Here is a 20,518-nt window from a genome sequence, read left to right as displayed (position 1 = left end):
TCATCCCCACCAGCCTCCTCCTCTCACTCCTTCTTTTGCTTTTTTTTTAAAATCATCTATAGACCGTCTCATTTCGTAACGGTCCACAGTGCACACACACTTTGCAAAGGGCAATAGCGGGTCCGACTATGATCATGGTCGCCATGCACTTGAATGAATTCGACCGTGTCAATTTTAACTTTAACTTTTAACACGCTCAAAAAAGTTATGCATTTTAATTTACATACACATAGCAAGTAAGTAAGTAAACACTTTTCAATGTTTACTTACAATCTACTGTGTTAATGGCTGACTTGTCAATATCTTAATTTTCTGCATTTTGCTTGCAAATAAAATCTAAATTTAACAAACTGGTTGGTTCTTTAGAAAACAGTATTTAGTAATTAGTAATTATAAGGAACCTGATAAATGCAGGCCCTGATCAAATATATATCAGTCACATTTCGAAATCCACCCCATTCCAGCTAACGATATGAAGAACAATGAGGCCAAAATAGCATGACTTATGTGTTTAACCAAATATTCTCTGGCTTAGCTAAAAACAACCAGTAGACTACCAACAACGTTACCTTCACTTCACTTGTTCAACTGACTTTAGCAGTTTAGACAACAGACACTCAACTGTCCTGCTGTTATTACAGACATGTGAGCTCACCACAGACCCTTGTTTCGTTCATTGAGTCAAGGTGTTGGCCTGCTGCCCCTCTAGGCGGTGCTGGGCTACAAAATGAAAATAGGAGAAATACTAGAGTGGATGTTTGGCATTATTTTTGGCATTCAAAAATATTTGACTCTTAATATCTTACGCCCTTTATTGCAGTGAGTGTCATGTTGTTGGATTCGACAGTTTCTAAATGAAAAAGACACACTTAGACCATTGTGTTAAGATTGTTTCTTAACCTTGTATTTGGTATTAGCAGTCAGAATGTCGAGAGAACATGGGGGTTAATATGAACAGTAAAATGTGTGTAGTGTGTGTATTTTATTTAGTGTTTGTTGTGTGTGTAGTGTGTGTAGTGCTGGCGGAGGAGGAGTTTGTTGGGAGCATTTCCTCCTAGAGGACGTTCAGCTCCAGACTTGCGGGCTGAATTTATAGCAAGGATACTGTTGTCAGATAGAATGTTTTTGAGACCAGAGACATATATTCCAGATATGATCTTCTGATCTTTTGTACTACAATGTAATGAATGGTACAGTCTGCTACCGGTGTTTTCAGATCTTGGCCTCGTTTTTTGTTTTTTTCTGTCGTCCTCTGATCAGACTGCCGTTTTTTTTCTGCTGTTATATAGAGCCCGCAATCATACGGAATGTGGTCCAGAAGTGATTTAGAAGATGGATACGAATCTACTAAAAAAGGTGAGACGCTTGTGAGATAACGGTGTGGGATGACACGGTGATGCCCGACATGCGAGCGAGCTACATCCGATGATTCAGCTCTAAAGGCCAAGAGCAGCTCCAGTACAGCAGCTAGCACCTTGGATAGGACGGCACTGTGATGCTGTGCTACAAGGCTACATAGTCAAATGAACGGAGTAGTTAAGAAAGCAACAGCAACTGAGATGATTGTAGGAAACTAAATCGGCCTAAACGAGTTAATGATCAGCCAGGGCTGTGATTTGGTTGAAATCAATATTAAATAATTATTAGTATACAGCAAATATATATATATATATATATATAATATATATATATATATATATATATATATATATATATATATATATATATATATATATATATATATATATATATATATATATATATATATATATATATATATATATATATATATATATATATATATATATATATATATATATATATATATATATATATATACACAAGAGCTGAATGTTAAAAATAATCAAACGTTGAAATCTTCAACGGAAAATGACTGAATGTTAATGTTAACATTTCAAAATAATCAAACGTTGAAATCTTCAACGGAAAATGACTGCGCAATTAGGTTTATTCTGCAGAATTCCCCACAGATGTCCCACAATGTAATATACCACTAATCTTCCTGGAGATGATGAGGTTGTCGTTGGGGGAAAACTGACCTGCAGATACAAAAAAAAAAAAAAAAAAAAAAAAAAAAGAGATTGACAAAACTATCTCCATACCTAGAGCTGATTGATTAGTCGCTTGACAGAAAACAAATTGGCAACTATTATGATACTTGCAACACACACTTAATCATGCAAATCCCCATACAAATGTGTACACAAGCAGCATTTTGGCAGTCTCCCACTGGCTAATACGATGTGCATGTTTCAGAGGCTGAAATACCTATGACATTTCTATTAGCCTCAGTTGGACTCTGTCTTACGTGCTAATTAGTCTTGAACAACCAGACCAATCCCCACAGCGCTGTGCTTAAGCTGTAGAAAGATGTGTCTGCTGTTTGTATTTCTTTAAACCAATCACAGTCGCAAGCACAGGATGCTGCGATGTTGCCGTTGTAAAGTAGATAGCGCAGACAAGGAAGGACAATGCTGCATGAGATACACAGCTAACGGCAGGCTTATACCCACAGCCTACATCTGGTGAGCTAAGAAGTGAATCCTAGCATGCTAACATGCTATTTCTATTAACATGGTAAATTAATATAGACATCAGAATGCTAGCATTGTCATTTTGAGCCTGTCTGTGTGCTAATGTTAGCTTTTAGCCAAGTAGACTCAATTGCAAGTCTGGCCTCTTGGCACAGGCACATGTGGGTGTGACCAGCAACGTTTTGCAATTTTGATGACCACAGGTGTGCAGGCACAACCCAGGTGCACCATGCTGCAGACATTTATGCTGTCATCTTTATTCACTTTAATGGGCATACAGTTTGCAGGTCAGCTAAGGTCAGCGTGACTAAGCAAGCATTCAGGGCCGATTTAGGCCACGCAGGTGTTCGGCTGTTTTTCTGCCTTAACACCCACTAAACTTTTTTGAACAGTACTACCAAAAATATTGGATTTCAAAAAAAAGAGAGTCTGAATAAATTGTTCTGATAACCTGAAATGTTTTTGTAAATGAAAAACTTGTGTCACAGAAAGCCTTTTTAAAATTGTTGTTTTAGGCTCCAGTGGTGGTTCTCCAGGATGGGTCCCTGGCCACGAATCAGCCTGGCACAGCAACCTCCCTGGCCCTGGGAACAGTATCTGTGGTCAGCGGCGACTCAGCACAGTGTCTGATAGTGGTGATACTGGCATTGGTACTTACTGCTCTGACAGCCTGGAAGGTATGATGTCCTGTCTATTTATGCTGCATCGTTTGTCTCTTTCAAAAAGGTTATGCGTTATCCAAATGTATGATGAAGTCTGCTGCTTGGGGATGCGCACAATTCATTGTGCCAGACATCACAGGTATGTCTGATCAGACAACAGGCTTAACTTCAGACAACAGGCTTAACTTCACAGGAGAGCATACAGAAACTTAGAACTCTATCGACAATGATACCTCCCATGCCGTAAGCACAGGTTTTTTCGAAATGGGGTATATTTCTTAGCCTACTGAAGTTCTTGTTATAATTAAGAAAGCACAGGCCTAATCGTGAGCCAAAGTCATTTATGTAGGGCCTACATATTAAAACTGGTCTAATACTTCTCAAAGTCAGGCCTATTGGTTTGAAAGCCTTGCTGGGGTTGCATTACTTTAATAGTCAGAAATATAGGGCTTACTTGTTAATATAGTTTACTACTCGAATTAAGTCATAGAGTCATATGTCACTTCTATTGTTGTTTTCATTATTGTCTTTAAAAGTTTTAAAGGCTGCAGTCTCGACTCTTGTGCTCGTCTGGGTTGTTTTCTTACTGTAACAATGTTGAAAGATGTTTGTACCATGAATACAGGGTAGGTCATGCGCCTCAAGCAACAGAATTTCTTTTTAACATACCTACCAAATTGGTGTATTAACTTGGTCACCTTGTGGTTCAGCTGTTGAGTTTTTATTCTGGCTATTCTACTGGATGAAGTTACCTTAACATCTGCCCAACGCCGTTTCCAGAGTAACACAGCATCATTATGGTCTGAGTAACTTTCTGACATCCTTCAGTAGTTAAAATAGCCTCCTTTATTTGTTAACAATGTGCTGTTTCAGTAGTTTACAACGTGAGTGTAATTCTGAGCTTCTTAGATAAAGAGAAGGACTCGTGTTTTACAGCACAGCATAGGCCTAATGCTAGCGTTAGCTACATAGTGCAGTAATTGATTAAACTGGTAACAACTCACCACTGTGAAACGTCCTGCTCCAGTCCTGGTTGTGATGGTTGTTATGGTCTATGCAAGGTGCCACCTGCACATCAAGACTCTAACTAATCATTCATACCCATTTACACACCTGGTGTACCCTGCGTGAGCAATTTGGGGTTAAGTATCCTGCCCAAAACACACCGACATGGACTAGCGGAGCCGGGACCGAACCGCCAATACTCTGATTGAAGGACGACCCTGCTCTACCACTGAGCTAAACTCTCCCCACTATGTTGTCCCAAAGGGAGAAAGTTTGGTTAGGCATAGTGCTGAACACAATTGCAATCATACATAGCCAACAAACCGTTAACACCAAAGACGAGGTACAAAAACATCTGAAATGTTGCCTGTGCCCTGCTAAAGTGTTTTGGTTGTCTTTACGACAGCGACACCAACAATAATACCACTTGGCAAAATCTAATGTACCTTCGACCATTTGTATTCTTCTCATGCGTGTGGTTTTTGAATATACTGAGTTTCTGCATTTTGGATTAACGGAAATCCTATTTTGTTTATGGTAGTTTTACGGCATAATTAGCATTCTAAGAAGCATTCAGTATGATGCTGAAACATTAATGTTTACTTATATGCTTGTTTTGATGAGGATGATAATAATAATGATGATGATGATGTCTGAGATAAGTCTTTAAAATTCTGTATGTCTTACAGACGACTCCAGTTCCAGCACCACGCCTTTGTCCTTCCAGCCGCTGTCCCAGCGGCACGTGAGCCAGGATGATAGTGCCATCCCCATTGTCCATGTCACGCTGTCCCCATCCTCCTCAACCAGCAGCACAGGCCGCGGGAGCAGGTCTTGCCAACTGCTTACACCAGCTTTGTCTCCCCTTGGTGCACCAAGCTGTCTGGACATTAAGGACCATCAGCCCATCCGGAGGTGGTCCTCTCTCACCAAGTTGTCCTCTGGGGCTAATAAGAGCTCCATTAGGACATCACGCAATCCGTACAACTCAGATTCACTCGGCTCCCTGGACAGAGGTCTGCTATATGGGTACAGAAAGGAAACCCTTGGTTCAAATGTGGATCTTTATTTACCTTTATCTTCCTCCTTGCTCTGCCATAGCTTGCTGCAATGCTCACCAGGTGCCGGCCCCTGCTTCAGCTACAACCACAGCAGTAGATACAATGGTTTGGAAAAAGACCTGTCCCTTTCCTCAGCTCTGTCCTCATCCGTAAAACACAACAGTTTGGACATGAACTATAGTGCTTCACCAGAAGCTAAACTGGCTCAGGGTGGTGCACAGGTTTATGGCCTCAGCATACCCAAGCAAGCAAAATCGCCACTGGGTCATCAGACTGACAGGGGCTCCCCAATTCAGCCTGCAATTCGCACCCAGATGTGGCTAACTGAGCAGATGGAGTTTAGGCCAAAGGTAGAGGGGGGAGGTCAAATCAGTGCTACTGGACCAGAGGGCTGTGGTGGAGATGGACCTTTGTCATGTCAACAGGAACATCAGCTGGAACCAGGGCTTACCCAGGTGAGAGAAAAATTCAGGGTTGTAGACCTCCAGTCCGGAGTCTGTTCTTGAGACCACTTTTTGGAAGTCTTGCACTTCTCTTTGTCTCAAGCCTTGTTAAACTCTTGGTTTTGGGCTATTGAGAAATGGTCAAGTTGTTCCTGGCATCCGTCTGATTTTGGATCAGTTGTACAGAACGTTGCTAAAAATATCTCTGAACACATTTGGGCCACCACAGTAAAACAAAAGGAAACAAAAGTACCAGTTACTGGATGTTACTCAAGTCCTATGAGTATGAGTAATGCAAAAATATGAGGGAGGGAGTGAGACAGCGCAGGGACGTAATCAAAAGGATGCAGCACAGTGACGATACAGACATTTCATACACCAGACGTAGGCTACGATGCGCTTTCAACCTGCACTGGACACATTCTTAAGATTAGGCTGACTCTGTTTGTCTGAAAAACCTGAGAATTGAATCGTAATATTTGGCTTCATGATCAAACAAACTTTTGTGTGTCACGTCTATACTTGTATGTCCACTGTCTCTCTCTCTCTCTCTCTCTCTCTCTCTCTCCTCTCTTTCCCTCAAATTCAAATAAGCTTTATTGGCTTGAATGTTCAGGTTAAATTATTGCCAAAGGTAATTTACATATTATTATATAATTATGTTTTAGAGGAGTTTTAAACAAAATAGATAATAACTAACAAATACTCTTAAAAGGCACTTTAAACACACACAAATATGTAAATCAGTAACATTTAATACAGAGCTTTTAGCACCTCTAATGTAGGTGCTAAAAGCAACAATGGCAACTGTCAACATATTTTGCAGCTAATATTGCACATTGATTTTTCACCACACAATATGGCAGTTTCTGAGGATCAGGGAGATGGTTGTGTATTTTTTTTTTCAAAGAAAACTTATTTTACATCGATACATTTCTCACATTAAAGCTTGGAGTTGGATTCTGTCTCCACCTTTCTTCTTTAAAAATAGGAACAGCCTAGCCTGTCTGTTCTTCCTGTGATGTCCTGTTTCTATGGTCAGGCTGCGTCCTCTCAGTCTGTACATTGCCAAATGTTTTTCTTAGTTTTATATCTGTCACAGCAATCAGGGACTGTGCCACCATGTTCTCTCTGTTTAGGGTCAAATATAATTCCAAATTACTTTGTGATTTGGTCTTTTCTTTCCAACATTTTTGTTTTGTTTTGTATTGAGATGATTTCATTGGGCCAGATTGTTTGGTGTCTGTCCTGATCCCTGGTGTGTGTGGGCAGAGCTTCAGGTCTAGCTGACTCTTATCTGCATTCAACTTGGCACTCCAGGGCCTTGTACTGGTAGGAGTGGCACTCACTAGATTAGAGGTATCTATACAATTTGATAGCTTGCATATGAATTTTTTAATTATTAGAGGGCATTGGCCTATTTCTGCCCTGCATGCTTTATAAACTGTGTGTCTGTGAAATCCAGTATGTTTTTGCATACTTTGGGAGGTCTTGGCTGGTTAGTGGACCTCACGCTTCCCTACCTCTATTAAGGGTTGATATGTAATTTCTTATGATTGCATGAAAAGCCCTTCTTGCCTTCTCCTTTAGCTCATTTAAAGCCATGCCATAATGTGCAGTGGAATTTATGTTCAAGCCAAACTATGTAAGATGTTTTTTATGTTCAAATCATATATTTCCTAATGTGAATTTGTTTTCAGTGAGGTTCATTTTTGGAAGTAATAAAAATAATAATAATAATAATAATAATAATAATAATACTTTAATTTTATATAGCCCTTTTCTAGATACCCAAAGACGCTTTACATAGGGCGAAGATAAACAAAACAAAAAAAAGAACACAAAGGAGCAAACAAAACAAACAAACAGAATATAAAATAAAAAAAAGAAAACTGGAGAAGCTGTGCGGAATGAGTCATGTAGTGGAGGGAAAGGGAGCAGGGGTTAGCAGGTGAAGGTGAGTTTGAAGAGGTGGGTTTTGAGGGCTTGTTTGAATGATGATAGGGTGGCAGCCTGACGGATGTGGATGGGGAGGGCGTTCCAGAGGGACGGTGCAGCAACTGAGAAGGCCCTGTCACCCCAGGTCCGGCGCTTGGTCCTGAGGGAGGGGCCAGGTTGTTTAGGGCTTTGTAGGTGGTGAGTAATATTTTAAAGTCTATCCTGTATTTGACCGGGAGCCAGTGGAGGTTGCGTAGGACCGGGGTGATGTGTTCGTAGCGGCGGGTGGAGGTGAGCAGTCGAGCGGCAGAGTTCTGAACATATTGGAGTTTATTGAGGATTTTGTTGGGAGAGCCATAGAGGATGCTGTTGCAGTAGTCGAGTCTGGAGGTTATGAGGGCATGGATGAGAATTTCGGTGGTGGCAGAGGACAGGGAGGGCCGGAGGCGTGCAATGTTCCTGAGGTGAAAGAAGGCAGTTTTGGTGATGTGGTTGGCGTGGGGTAGGAAAGAGAGGGTGGGGTCGAGGATGATTCCGAGGTTGCGGACCTGGGTGGAGGGGGTGACGATGGAGCCATCAATGTTGAGAGAGAAGGTCTGGGCTGAGCGGGTGAGGGAGTTAGGGCCGATGATGAGTATTTCAGATTTATTGCAGTTGAGTTTGAGAAAATTCTGTTGCATCCATGATTTTATATCAGTGAGACAGGTGGTGAGAGTGGAGTGGGTGACTGACCGGGGTGATGGTCTTGCAGGTGGTGAGAGTGGAGGAGAAGTGGAGGAGAGTTGGGTGTCGTCAGCGTAGCAGTGGAAATGTAGACCATGACGACGGATGATTTTCCAAGGGGAAGGATGTAAATGATGAAGAGGAGGGGACCAAGCACAGAACCTTGGGGAACACCGTGGGTGACTGGGGAGGTGGAGGATTTACAGTTATCTATGGCAATGAATTGATGTCGGTCTGAGAGATATGAGGTGAACCAGGAGAGGGCAGTGCCAGTTATGCCAAGGGAGTGCTGGAGACGTGAGAGGAGGATGGAGTGGTTGATGGTGTCGAAGGCGGCGCTGAGGTCAAGGATGGTGAGGAAGCCAGAGTCAGCAGAGAGAAGTATGTCATTTGTGATTTTCAGTAGGGCGGTTTCTGTGCTGTGGAGGGGGAGGGGGCAGCCAGCTGGTTGTGTATTGCGATGATTTTGTCATTGAAGAAGGATAGAAATGAGTTGCATTTGCTGGTGGTGAAGGAGGTGGAGATGGTGTCCATGGGCTTGAGGAGTTTGTTGATGGTGGAAAAAAATGTATTTGTCTGCATTCTGCTGTATGTGTGTGGTGGTCTCCAATCTTTGGTGAGGTAGATCAGGTTGTTTTTTAATTTTCTTGCCATAGGCTGTGATCTCTTTTTCTTGTAGGGTCTTTATGTGCAACCACTGCTACCATCTACCAACTGTCAGTGCTAGCTAGCTCTTTACCTGCGCGCCTAACTTTAAAGAAGTATTGTTGTAGATAATACGAAGGTGTAAAAAGGTAAAGTCCCTCTTTCCACAGAAAGTTCTCAGTTTTCCAGAACTGGCAGCTTACCAGTCCTTTTTTCTCAGACTTATTCCAGCGTATAATAGAGGTCAAGTGAGCCAGAGCCAAGCTGTCAGTTGGTGGGCTAGCTTTAGCTTGTATTTTTTCTTTGGATTTATCCAGGCATCTTGTACTCCCTCCTACTAAAATATTTCGTGCCTGTCCACAGTACCGGGAGGAGGGAACAGCTGCCTGCCAAAACCAATGTACAACAACGATTGCATTTTCAACAAGAAAACACATCAGTTAGCGTTAGTTCAACATACACAGCCTAGGTAAGATTGTCTGTTTATTTGTTCACGCATTACAGTGTTTCACATTCATTAACATTGCGAGATAGGTCATTTCTTGCTAGGTAGGGATGCTTGGAGTGATACTGAGTCCAGGCTGATGTGCGAGGACCTTTTTTTTGCTGATGAAAGAGCCTCACAGCATGTTCCGAGAGCTGATGAATTTGAAGCTGTGATATGTATCATTTAAATAGATAATTAATAGGGGTTATGGTATTAAAATAGCCCATGAGAATTGTTTTTAAAAAAGTTTTATTTTACATAACCACAGATTTTATACAATCAATTACTGATCACTATTAATTAAGAAAATTAATTTATCCTTACGGGATGTAAATTCTAAGCATAATATACTGATGTTACATTATGTCAATATGTATTTGTGCATTGAATCTGTGTTTTCAGATGCTGATGGGGACCTCCATTCCTATCAACTCTCTGGTGAAGGTTAAAGAGGGGCTGCTGAGACAGAGAGAGCTGGAGATAGATAGGTACTGCCGGACACACTCACAAACACTTGGACCTGCCCTGACTCTTCCTCCAACAGTGATGTTGTTAAATGTCTCTGTTCAGAGCGCATGCTTAAATGTTTCTGTTCTTGGCTTATTGAAGTTACAGGAAATATGATTTTGAATCATGCTCGTTCCATATCTATATGTAGGAATACATATGATGTGCAGTGCAAAGTTACTGAAAACATAGATAACAACTAAAAAGACACTTCTTTACGATTTAATGCAAATTAAATCAAAAGGACCACAAAATAGAATAAATCTTATTGGAGTAGGTATGATATTGTAATACTCAAACATTGCACACAGTGTAAGGTAAAGGTAATGGAGGAATCCCACAGCCATAAACTATATATTTGACTGTGACAAACATCCATTGAACAGACCAAGTTGAAAAGTGTGCTGCATCCTGAACCAATACTTTACCAGCTCAATTGTGATTTCCTTCCAGTAATGATTGTACCAATTTCTTTACTTGGAATCATCTTTGTGGAGGTTTTATGGTCAAAAATCATCCAAAATGCACATGTGGCTATAGTATAGTCCTGTACTGGAGTCTCAACCAGGAAATAAATAGGAAATGCTTTGACCATGTCCTGAATGGAGGATGGGCCTGAGCTATTGGCATTGTGGTAGGCAAGTACCAGTGCCTTCAAATGGATTTGAGCAGCCACTCGATGTGAAGGAGTGGGTTAAAGTGTGGGAGAACTTGGGTAGTTTGAAGACCAGCTGGGCTGCTCTACTCTAGATGAGCTGCAAACAGCTGGTCATCCAGTACCACAACCAGGTTTCTTGCAGTTCGAGCCAGGGAAAGCACAGAGTTTTCTATGGTGAATGAGAGGTAACAGACGGGAGATGCCTTCCCTAGAAGGAAGAGCAGCTCACTCTTGTTGAGGTTGAGCTTTAGGTGTTGTGCAGACATCCACTGGGAGATGTCAGTCGGACAGGCTGAAAATTGGGTTTCAGACCAGTGGAAAGACAGATTTGTGGAATGTCCTCTGCATAGCTGTGGTAAGAGCCAGGTGACTTGGTGTGAGAAAAAAAGGATGGGACCCAGAACTGAACTCTAGGGGCCCTAGTAGTGAGGCTCCAAGGTTCAGACACAAATTATCTCCAATGTAACCTGTAAGTGCGGTCCTTGAGGGTAGGATGTTAACAGGTAGAGTGCAGAGCCTATACTCCCAGTTATTTGAGTGCAGAGAGGAGGATCTGCGGGTTCAATATTTCAAATGCTGCTGAAAGGTCCAGCAGGAAGACGACTGAGGAGAAGGAGGCTGCTATAGCCGTGTGGAAATCCTTTGTGAATTCAAGGAGGGCAATCTCAGTTGAGTGGCCTGCCTTAAAACCAGACTGGTGGGGCTCAAGAAAGTTGTTCTGGTGATGTACAGAAAACAGCACATTTAAGTATTTTATAAGGAAATGGAAGAAAAGAGTGTGGGTTTCTTTACAAGAGGGTTCTCTCTAGCTACTTTTAGAGTGTTGGAAAACAACCAGTTGTCAAAGATATTGATGAGATGGGTTAGGAAAGGAAAGGAAGTAGGTCAGGAATGCAATAGATTAATGGTGTGATGCAAGGGATCTTGCAATATGTTGCTTATCTGGTTGTGAAAAATGCTCAATATGTGTAATGTATGGTTGCGAGGTGCTTTAGTAGATCTAGAGGTCTGGGTTTGTGGGAGTTGGCTGAAGGGAGGTCTGCAAGGGTGGAAGTGTTTTCTGGTATAATCCAAGTCTCAGTGAGAGCAAGGAGCTGAACCAGAGATGAACTCAGTCCTGCAGGAAGCTGACTGACAGTTCCAGAGGCGCACTATGACAAGGTGTTGGGTGTGTGTGGAGCGGGTGTGGTAGATAAGATTAAAGAGGTTCCAGTAATTTAATGAACGGGTGCATAGCTAATGTTTTGCCCTGCCTTGTTTGGCTTGCTTATTCTGTCTTCATTCATATTTCTAGTGTATAAAGCTCTCAGATGTTTTGCATTTACACTGCATTTACAGATGACAATGTATTAAGCAGGAAGACATTCTGTGTTGCAGACAAAAGCAGCAGATCTTGCAGCTCCGTGCCCGGATCAAAGAGAATGAGCTCAAAGCACAGCATGTCCTGCAGAGCCAGAGAGGGTGGTTTGATGGCTCACACATTCAAAATACTAAGGTGACACATCTCTGTGATGAATGAGTATCCAAAATCATAATGTTATAACCATGTCAAATATTTTTCATAATACAAGTCACAGCAAAAGTTCTGGTTGTCCAATAGGAATCAGCAATGAGAAAGCCATGCAGACAGACATGCGATAGGCTGTGCTGTGATGAAGAACTTAGCAGGAAGCTAGCTGTCGCTGAACTGGAAGTTCTCCATTTGAATGATTTCTTCAAGCAAGTCACAAACAAATATACAGAGGAAATCAGAAAATTGGAGGAAAAGGTACAGCAAAGATCATTTATACAAAGAAAGTGAAACAAAAATGGTGAGCGCAGAAAGTAGTCCTTCTGATCCTACACACAACCACAAGAAACAAATATAGGCCACTTGGACAAATGTCTTTTTGTCATCCACCCCTTTTTTAATAATTGTATTTAGTGAACATGAAAACTGATGTATAACATTTGTATCAGCTTTTTATGATATGTTGAAATTAGTTCATTACATTCAGCATCATAGCATGACATCAGTGTATCTGGTATATGAGTTTCTTGTTTTTTTTAATCACAGATAAAGACAAGGGATCGCTACATCAGCAGTCTGAAAAAGAAGTGTCAGCGAGAGAACGAACAGAACCAAGAAAAACAGCAACGCATAGAGACACTGGAGAAATACCTTTCCGACCTGCCAACGCTGGACGAGGTGCAGGCACAGGCCCAGCAGGTACTCACACATACATACGCATATTGGCTGTTGCTACATAATGTCTGCCCATGCAACTTAAGGTGCATTTCATACACTAGGATTAGAAAAGCAGCTGTGTGTAGACAAAAGAGTAGACAAAAGGAAAATAGAATAAATCCTTCTTGTACTTACCCGTGTTCAGCTGTGTTGGGATCATATCAGAAACGTAACTTTGAATAATAAAATAAACTCTCTCTTGTATGTCTTTGTTTTAAAGGAATAGCTCATCACAGGAGCAAAGTAATGTACTGCTATGGACGGGGTCAACATCAAAACATCTTTTAGACACCAAAAATTGTATTAGTTTGTACTCTATATTTAGAATATTTTTACCAGAAACCTTGACATCAGACAGCCCTTTCTCAAACTGGAACTGAAACTGAAGCCATTACATTGCTCTATGCCCTCTTCAAAGCCACTAGACTCCTTTGACAAAAACAGTTTACATTTACTTTGCACAACACAGGGGAGTTGTTAGTCTACCACTGACTCAATTGGTTAGTTTGCTTGTGTAAATGTGTAACTTTGATATTTTAAAGGGTTAGTTTGAACTCACCAAAGTCACACATAACACAAACAAACCAACTGATGTGACTGTTGTGGTGGATATAAATCTTTATCATTTCCCTGTGAGAAATAAAGGTGGCCAGAAACTCTGAAATGTCTTTAAGTGTTTATTGAACAGACATTTAGAATAATTCAGCTCAATGATTAGAGGTCTTTCCTTATGGATGGTGGGGAAAAGCTCCACCATCCATGGGGAAAGACCACCAGTTTTTGCAGAGTATATATGCTTTACACAAGCTGAACTGCCATTCCTGCTATGCGCTATCTTGTTTCCCCCTCCCGCAGGCATACTTCTTCTTTCAAACGAGGCAAGGTTTGTTATGACTGGGTCAAAGGCCTCGGTGGGCGCCAAGATGTCATGACAGAGGGCCAGGCCGTGGCTGGTGCTGCTGTCTCTGCTTTTATGCAAATGGTGTTCGGGCTAAATGAGATTGAGACAAAACCCCAAGTCAGGCATAGATCAATTTTTCTTATATAGGTTATATTTAATTTGATTATGTAGGTTATATTTGAGCTAAGCAATGCAAGTAACAACATAAGAAAATACTTACAGCCCTTTCTGAATTTATTATATTAGCAAGCTAAAGCAATGAAAGCTAAAAAACTGTTATTGATTTTTTCAGGTGTCTAAAATATGTTTGGCAGTACATTACTTTGCTCCTGTGCTGGTACTCCTGTCTGTTTCTCCAAACTCCAGAGTACTACCTACAGTAAGGTAGTACTCTGGCTTTTGAGAAGTAACTCATACAACCCCAGTATAAATAACTCATAATAATGAGTGTATATTTCACAGTACTGGCGCCAGAAAGCACACACACAAATAAAGTATAGTTTCAGAACCAGTGTTATTGTTTGAGTAATTTGTCTGGAATGTTGAGAGCAATATGTAAATGTATTTATTGTAAAGCTTAATTGGTTATTGAGATATAGTCCACATCAGGGTTGTCTGCCACACATGATTCTGTTCTGTGAATAGACTGTGCACGTTTGTGTTTGCTCAGCAGGAGGAGGTACAGCAGAAAGCCAAGCATCTGGAGAAAACTGCATCTCGGTTACATAAGAGCCTAGAAGAAGGATATGCTCTGATAAAGGAGAAAGATATCAGGATTGAGATGCAGGCCATGAGGGAAAAGGAGTTGATTGCATCTGTACAAAGGTACATAATCAACCATTTGATCTTGACTGCCTTTTGCATTTTAAGGTGGAAAAAAATGGGGAATTAACTGCTTTGGACAGAAGCAAAACCAGAAAATGACCCAATTTTACAGTTTGAAATTTGACACAATTAGAAAGGAGAAGGGATGACATGCAGATTGCATCAAAGCAAATTGACACCTTCTGTTATTTACACTAATGGTTTCCTGGAGTTTTTTTCTTTCCAAATGTATTTGACCCAAACAGACAATGTACAACCTGTACAGATGTTTGCTTTGGCTAATTATGAATGTAAACGCCTACCATGTTGGTGTGGTATGCATCTATGCAGTTTTGTGGGATATATGGGACTCTGACTGATCTCAAAACTTCCAGGAACTTCAGGTATTTCTGTTACCTTTTTGCAGTTTCTCTTCTCGTGTCTTATCTCCGCACATAGAAAGTTTCTTTTTGATCAAGTTGAAACATTTTGAACTCACATGGTGACAGACATCTTCACCTTCAAAAAAAGGCCACGGGGCATTCAAAGGCTCTGATTGGTTGTTTTATTGATTGACAATTGTTCGTCAAATCATGTGCAAGATGATACCCTATGGCGCAGTTCTAATTATTGTCAATCAAGAGAGTGTTAGCAGCAAGCAGTGAAAAAAAACCTTAGATAGCTTGGCTTTGGGAGTACAGCTGATGGGTTTTGTTGGTGTGCAGTCCATTGTATGCGTACAAGAAAAGTTAGTAATTAATGTTCTTTCTGTTATGTCTGTTAGAAATAGAGTTTAAGAGGGAGAAGTAGTTAACTACCAATTTAAGTTAAAAAGAGATGTTGGAAGCTTTAAATCTCTTCTAAATCATAGCTCTTTGTTACGTATTTTGAAAAAACAAAACAGAACATTTCAGGTTACACATATGGTAAAAGTAAACAAAGATGTTTTGTACTGCTGTCCCAGCATAAACATGTGAATTCTTAACAAAGACACAAACACCCCAAAAAATAATAAATGGATTAAAAAAACTGAAACACAAGAGGGATATTTTTAACAACAGCAGAAAAATGCTCGTTGAGCAAATTAAGCCCCATTAACTCCAATACAGGTTATTGCTGGCCATTTATAAGCAAAGTTAGTACGAAGGGGAACCAATCCTTTACAAACTCGTTTAAGCATTACATTGGCTAACCTTTTGTAGGGAATAATTGATTGATTGTAATTTATCATACCACATTGATAACCTAGGTGTATGTACATTCAAGGATTCCAGGATTCATGGACACAACAGTCACTGACCTCCTGTTGCTGGCTTAGCCTGAATTTTGCTGGGACCGTACATCATGAGATACCAGCAGCCTTCCAATCTTTAAACCAAACATATATTCAAGTATATTCAAAGTCAGGGTTATTGGCAAAAGGTCCGAAGAATAAATATTGGCTAATTCCAAAGTGTTTACGTATGCTATTCAAAGACTTGCCGTCTTTCTAAGTATATATTGTCCTCATCTTAGTTTGCAACATTCTCCAACATACAAAAAGTAACATTAAAGCATTTTCTGGAACTATACTTTCCAAATCTGAAAAGAAGAACTGACTATCTTTAACCCATTCTGTGACAAATCTCAGTTGTGAGGCCCAGTGATAACACATTAAATTTGGTAGGGCTAATCCACCCTTACTTATGGAAGGGTTAAGCTTTTGTAATTTCATTCTAGGGTGCTTATTTTTCCAAACAAATCTACAAATTGCAATACTTATTGTTTAAAATAGCTTTAAGGGAATATGGGTAGGCAGCATCTCTGTTCAAGGGTTAAATTGAGGAACACATTTTCAAATAGTTTCTTAATAAAATAATTCAGATGTATCAGATGTATCAGATGCTTGTCGGAAGGAATGCAGCTGGCAGCCACAGAGTTTGTTGTATCAGCTTACTGTCCTAGTATACAGTCGTCTAGGTTAGTGACCTACACCAGGCAGCAAACACATTTTCATCCCAGACCCAGAGTCACCTTTGCTTCCCCTCAGTATAGGTGGGAAAATAGCAGTTATTCCCCACATTGGGCTCACCAGGATTGCGGACGAAGCTGTGTCCCAAGTAACAGTACAGTTAACTTAAAACAAAAAAAAGACAGTTACAAACACACTATGACCTATCTCTGCCTAGACAAAAGCCTCGTACTTGAGATCGCTTTGGTTGATCAGAGAAAAAAAAAACATGAGACCACAAAACAGGAACAAACCAGGTAAGATCCACTATTTTAGTTAAAAGTGAGAAAAAGAAGTAGAAAAAAAAGTACAGAACTATTCAAATTTGTGATACCAAGTAGTCCAGTCAATGACTATTCTTTAAGAATTAGAATGAGAAAGGGTCCTTTCAACACCCATAGGAAAACATGCCCATATACATTTACAGTTAATTCACTAGATATCCCATAACACATACAATGCAATTACAACCTATCCAGATTAACTCACTACCAATGGACTCATACAGGTTCTCATATCATCAGGAAAGGACACAAAAAATGAAACAACGTACATCCCCACAGTCAAAAGAGGCGTAGCAAATGTCTCCTCCACCAAGTACACAAAACCATATAATACAAAAATAATAAAATGAAATTTACAGCTGTAACTACAGCTCTATGAATCCTGGATGACCGTCAGAGGCAGTGCTTAACGCTGAATATCTTCCGTCTCGCGCACACGCAGGTCGAGTCTTTATATCAACAAAGTCACGTGTGACCTCGGATGACTCTAGCCGGGTATAACTTCCGGTGTCATCCCTGAGATCAGTCCTACGGTATCTTCTCGCGAGTTTACTCTGGCGGTCATCCAGGAATTATAGAACAGTAGTTACATCTGTAACTTTCGTTCTATTTCATCCTTACTGACCACCAGAGGCAGTGCTTATATAAGTCAACACTGGATGACTTATATAAACAGAGTCGCGAGGAATCACAAGTAGTACATAATAGCTGAGGCAGAGGAACAAAAGTTTTGGCAGAAGAACTACACCCAGTGGATGGGGTGTTGCGACGTTCACTCTGGTGAATGTTCTCGTCTTCCATGCAGAATGCTCCATGAGGCCGTCCTGGAGCACTTGATGAGGAACAGCGATGGAGCACCATCCTGGCAAAATTTGAAAATAAGGTAGCTAATACCATTGATTTTCTCAGTAAATGCTGTGATGTAATTCAACCAAAGATTCATCTGAGAAATCCATACTTTTTTCTTTTGTTTAAAGGTGCTTGAGGTATCTGCTGACATTGACGGAAAAAACATCTCCAGTTTTCAAATCTTTTTCTTATTCTTTGATGCTGAGACACATTGAAGGTGTCAGCCAAGCAGTGGATCTGGTCTTCAGCCTCTTGATAATCAACGCTTTGGTCTCATCTTAGGCATGTTGTCAGAGGTCAAGGTCTGGTGTGCTGGGGTTCTTTTTAAAACCAAACAAATAAGTTCAGAAATATAAGTTAGTGGGCTTTACCAAGCTGTAATAGAAAATGGCACCAAAACATTATTTCAAAAATGACACAAAAAATTGATTACAAATATAAAAAGGTCAACTTGAGCACAAGACTTTTGTCAGGGACTGAAATGTATTTGGAATACTGGTGAATGTTTCAATGCCCATGAGGCCGCAGCACATACAGCGGGCAAAAAAGCCATTTTTTGTTGGTAATGACAGTAACAACCCAAGTAATCCTTCAAAGACACCAGAAATTAAGTTATGTGTAATAAAATCCTGTATGGAGAAACTAGCTTCAAGACATGCATTGCTCAGATGTGATTTTGGCCCATTCTTCCACACAAACAGTCTTCAAATCTTGAAGGTTCCGTGGGCTTCTTCTATGGATCTTTAGTTCTTTCTATAGATTTTCTATTGGATTCAAGTCAGGTGATTGGTTGGGCCATTCTAGCAGCTTTGTTTTTTTTCTCTGAAACCAATTGAGAGTTTCCTTGGCTGTGTGTTTGGGATCATTGTCTTGCTGAAATGTCCATCCTTGTTTCATCTTCATCATCCTCTTGGCAGCAGATTTTTATCCTTCCTTCAATTATATGAAGTTTTGCAAGTGCCGTATGCTGAAAAACAGCCCCACACCATGATGTTCCCACCTCCAAACTTCACTGTTGGTATGGTGTTTTTGGGGTGATATGCAGTGCCATTTGACCTCCAAACATGGTGTGTATTATGGCATCCAAAGAGTTCAATTTTGGTGTCATCTGACCAGACTATATTCTCCCAGTATTTCACAGGCTTGTCTAAATGTTGTGCAGCAAACTTTAAACGAGCTTCAACATGCTTTTTCTCCAGCAATGGAGTCTTGCGTGGTGAGCGTGGATACAGGTACCTGCTAATTCCAGGTCTTTCTGAAGCTCTCCACAAGTGATCCATGGCTCTTGGACAACTCTTCTGATAAATCTTCAGAAATCTTTCCTCTGTCATAAATCTTGGAGGAGTTTGTTTTGCAACAATAAGGTTGTGAAGGTCTTGAGAGAGCTCTTTGCTTTTACCCATCATGAGATGCTTGGTTTATGGTAATGAAACCTTTTTTAGGCCATCAGTTCTTTCCACTTCTAATTACTGATAGATTTCATGCCTTTTTGCCTTTCTTCAACAGTGTCATTCCATTTTATTCATAACTGGAACATTCTTTGTATGTATGGAAGTTGATGGAAAAGGGAAAATACTTAATTACGTATTCTCTTACTGTGGATGAGAGCACTGACGTGACTGATGCTGTACAGCTGTCAATCTTCATACGTGGAGTGAACTCGAGTTAATGCGTTACAGAGGAACTTTTTGGAATTAAATCAATGCATGGCACAACCACGGGAAATAGATATTAAAGGAAGAATCTAAATGTGCGAGAGAAATGAAACAGCCCTGGGAAAAACTGACGGGACTGACGACAGTGTGATGTGCGGTGAAAAGAACGGATTATTGGGGAGGATGCGGTAAAGGTACCTAAACTCCGCCTACATACTGCTCAAATGCTCTGCATGTTTGGAAGCACATACCTGTGTGATGAGCTTTTTCTCCGTGATGAGGTGAACAAACTTCACTTCATCTGAGGGTTTCCAGAGCACAGAACCTAACCCCAAACATTACTGAACTGGCAGCCAAGAAAAGATGCCAAACATCTGGCTCTGGCACATGTGCATAAAATAATTTGTAGCTCACTTAAATATGTTTTCTTTTTGCAATGTACCCAAAATCCTTTTTATCCTGTTTAAAAAATGTTGACCCTGTTTGGCCCTCGACGTTGTCCCAGTTTTCAATTTTGGCCCTCTCTGCAATTGAGTTTGACACCCCTGCTCTAGAACATTGACATGCTCCATGCTGTCCTGAGCAGTCCTGTTCTGCCACACTGAACCCCACCCTGAGAGGCAGGCATCTGTTGTGACAACCTCCCGGAGGAATGGAACGGAGCCGATGGGGACACCCTTTGACAGATATGCCCTCTCCCTCCATGGGGATAGAGCAAGAAGGCACTGCTGTGATACCCCTATTGTTCTGTGCCTGTGCCACTTGGCGTCCAAGTGAAGGCTGTTCAACCATCTCTGCAGGGGGTGCAGTGACAGCAAGCCCAAGGGAACTACAGCTGAGGCAGCTGTCAATTTGCCCAAGAGGCGAAGAAGGAGGATATGCCATCCTTACTCACAATATGCCCCAGGAACTTCACAGACGGCTGCATGAAGTAGCACTTCTTTGGAGCAAGTTCGAGAAGCACCAGGGAAGATTGTGAAGCATCTTTATATTATTTTAGTTTAAACCTAATTTAGATATTTTGGTCTAAGATATTTATATCTAAGATTATTTTCTAATGCGACTTAAATGTATTTGGCCTAGGATCATCAAACTCATTTACATCTGCGAATGGTATTGTTTCA

At 40.7% G+C, this 20,518-nt stretch overlaps 1 protein-coding gene across 4 annotated transcripts in view; it reads left to right on the top strand.

Annotated features, from left to right (window-relative positions):
• The first annotated feature begins 1,092 nt into the window (after nucleotides 1–1,092).
• cep85l (centrosomal protein 85, like) overlaps nucleotides 1,093–20,518 on the top strand; it is a 30,562-nt gene continuing 11,136 nt past the window's right edge. For 2 of the 4 annotated variants that reach the window (XM_054617969.1, XM_054617972.1), the window contains exons 1-9: nucleotides 1,093–1,190; nucleotides 1,290–1,356; nucleotides 3,071–3,232; nucleotides 4,912–5,738; nucleotides 9,922–10,007; nucleotides 12,062–12,179; nucleotides 12,285–12,452; nucleotides 12,741–12,893; nucleotides 14,483–14,637. In XM_054617969.1, the coding sequence (XP_054473944.1) occupies nucleotides 1,188–1,190; nucleotides 1,290–1,356; nucleotides 3,071–3,232; nucleotides 4,912–5,738; nucleotides 9,922–10,007; nucleotides 12,062–12,179; nucleotides 12,285–12,452; nucleotides 12,741–12,893; nucleotides 14,483–14,637 (1,739 nt within the window). In that variant the 5' untranslated portion in view covers nucleotides 1,093–1,187. Of the gene's footprint in view, nucleotides 1,357–3,070; nucleotides 3,233–4,911; nucleotides 5,739–9,921; nucleotides 10,008–12,061; nucleotides 12,180–12,284; nucleotides 12,453–12,740; nucleotides 12,894–14,482; nucleotides 14,638–20,518 lie in introns of all 4 variants that reach the window. The other 2 variants (XM_054617970.1, XM_054617971.1) reach the window with 2 other exon arrangements.

Source organism: Anoplopoma fimbria, chromosome 18, assembly GCF_027596085.1.
Source record: "Anoplopoma fimbria isolate UVic2021 breed Golden Eagle Sablefish chromosome 18, Afim_UVic_2022, whole genome shotgun sequence".
NCBI lineage: Eukaryota > Metazoa > Chordata > Actinopteri > Perciformes > Anoplopomatidae > Anoplopoma > Anoplopoma fimbria.
Note: the sequence above shows the minus strand (reverse complement) of the source record. Positions and strands in the feature narration are given on the sequence as shown.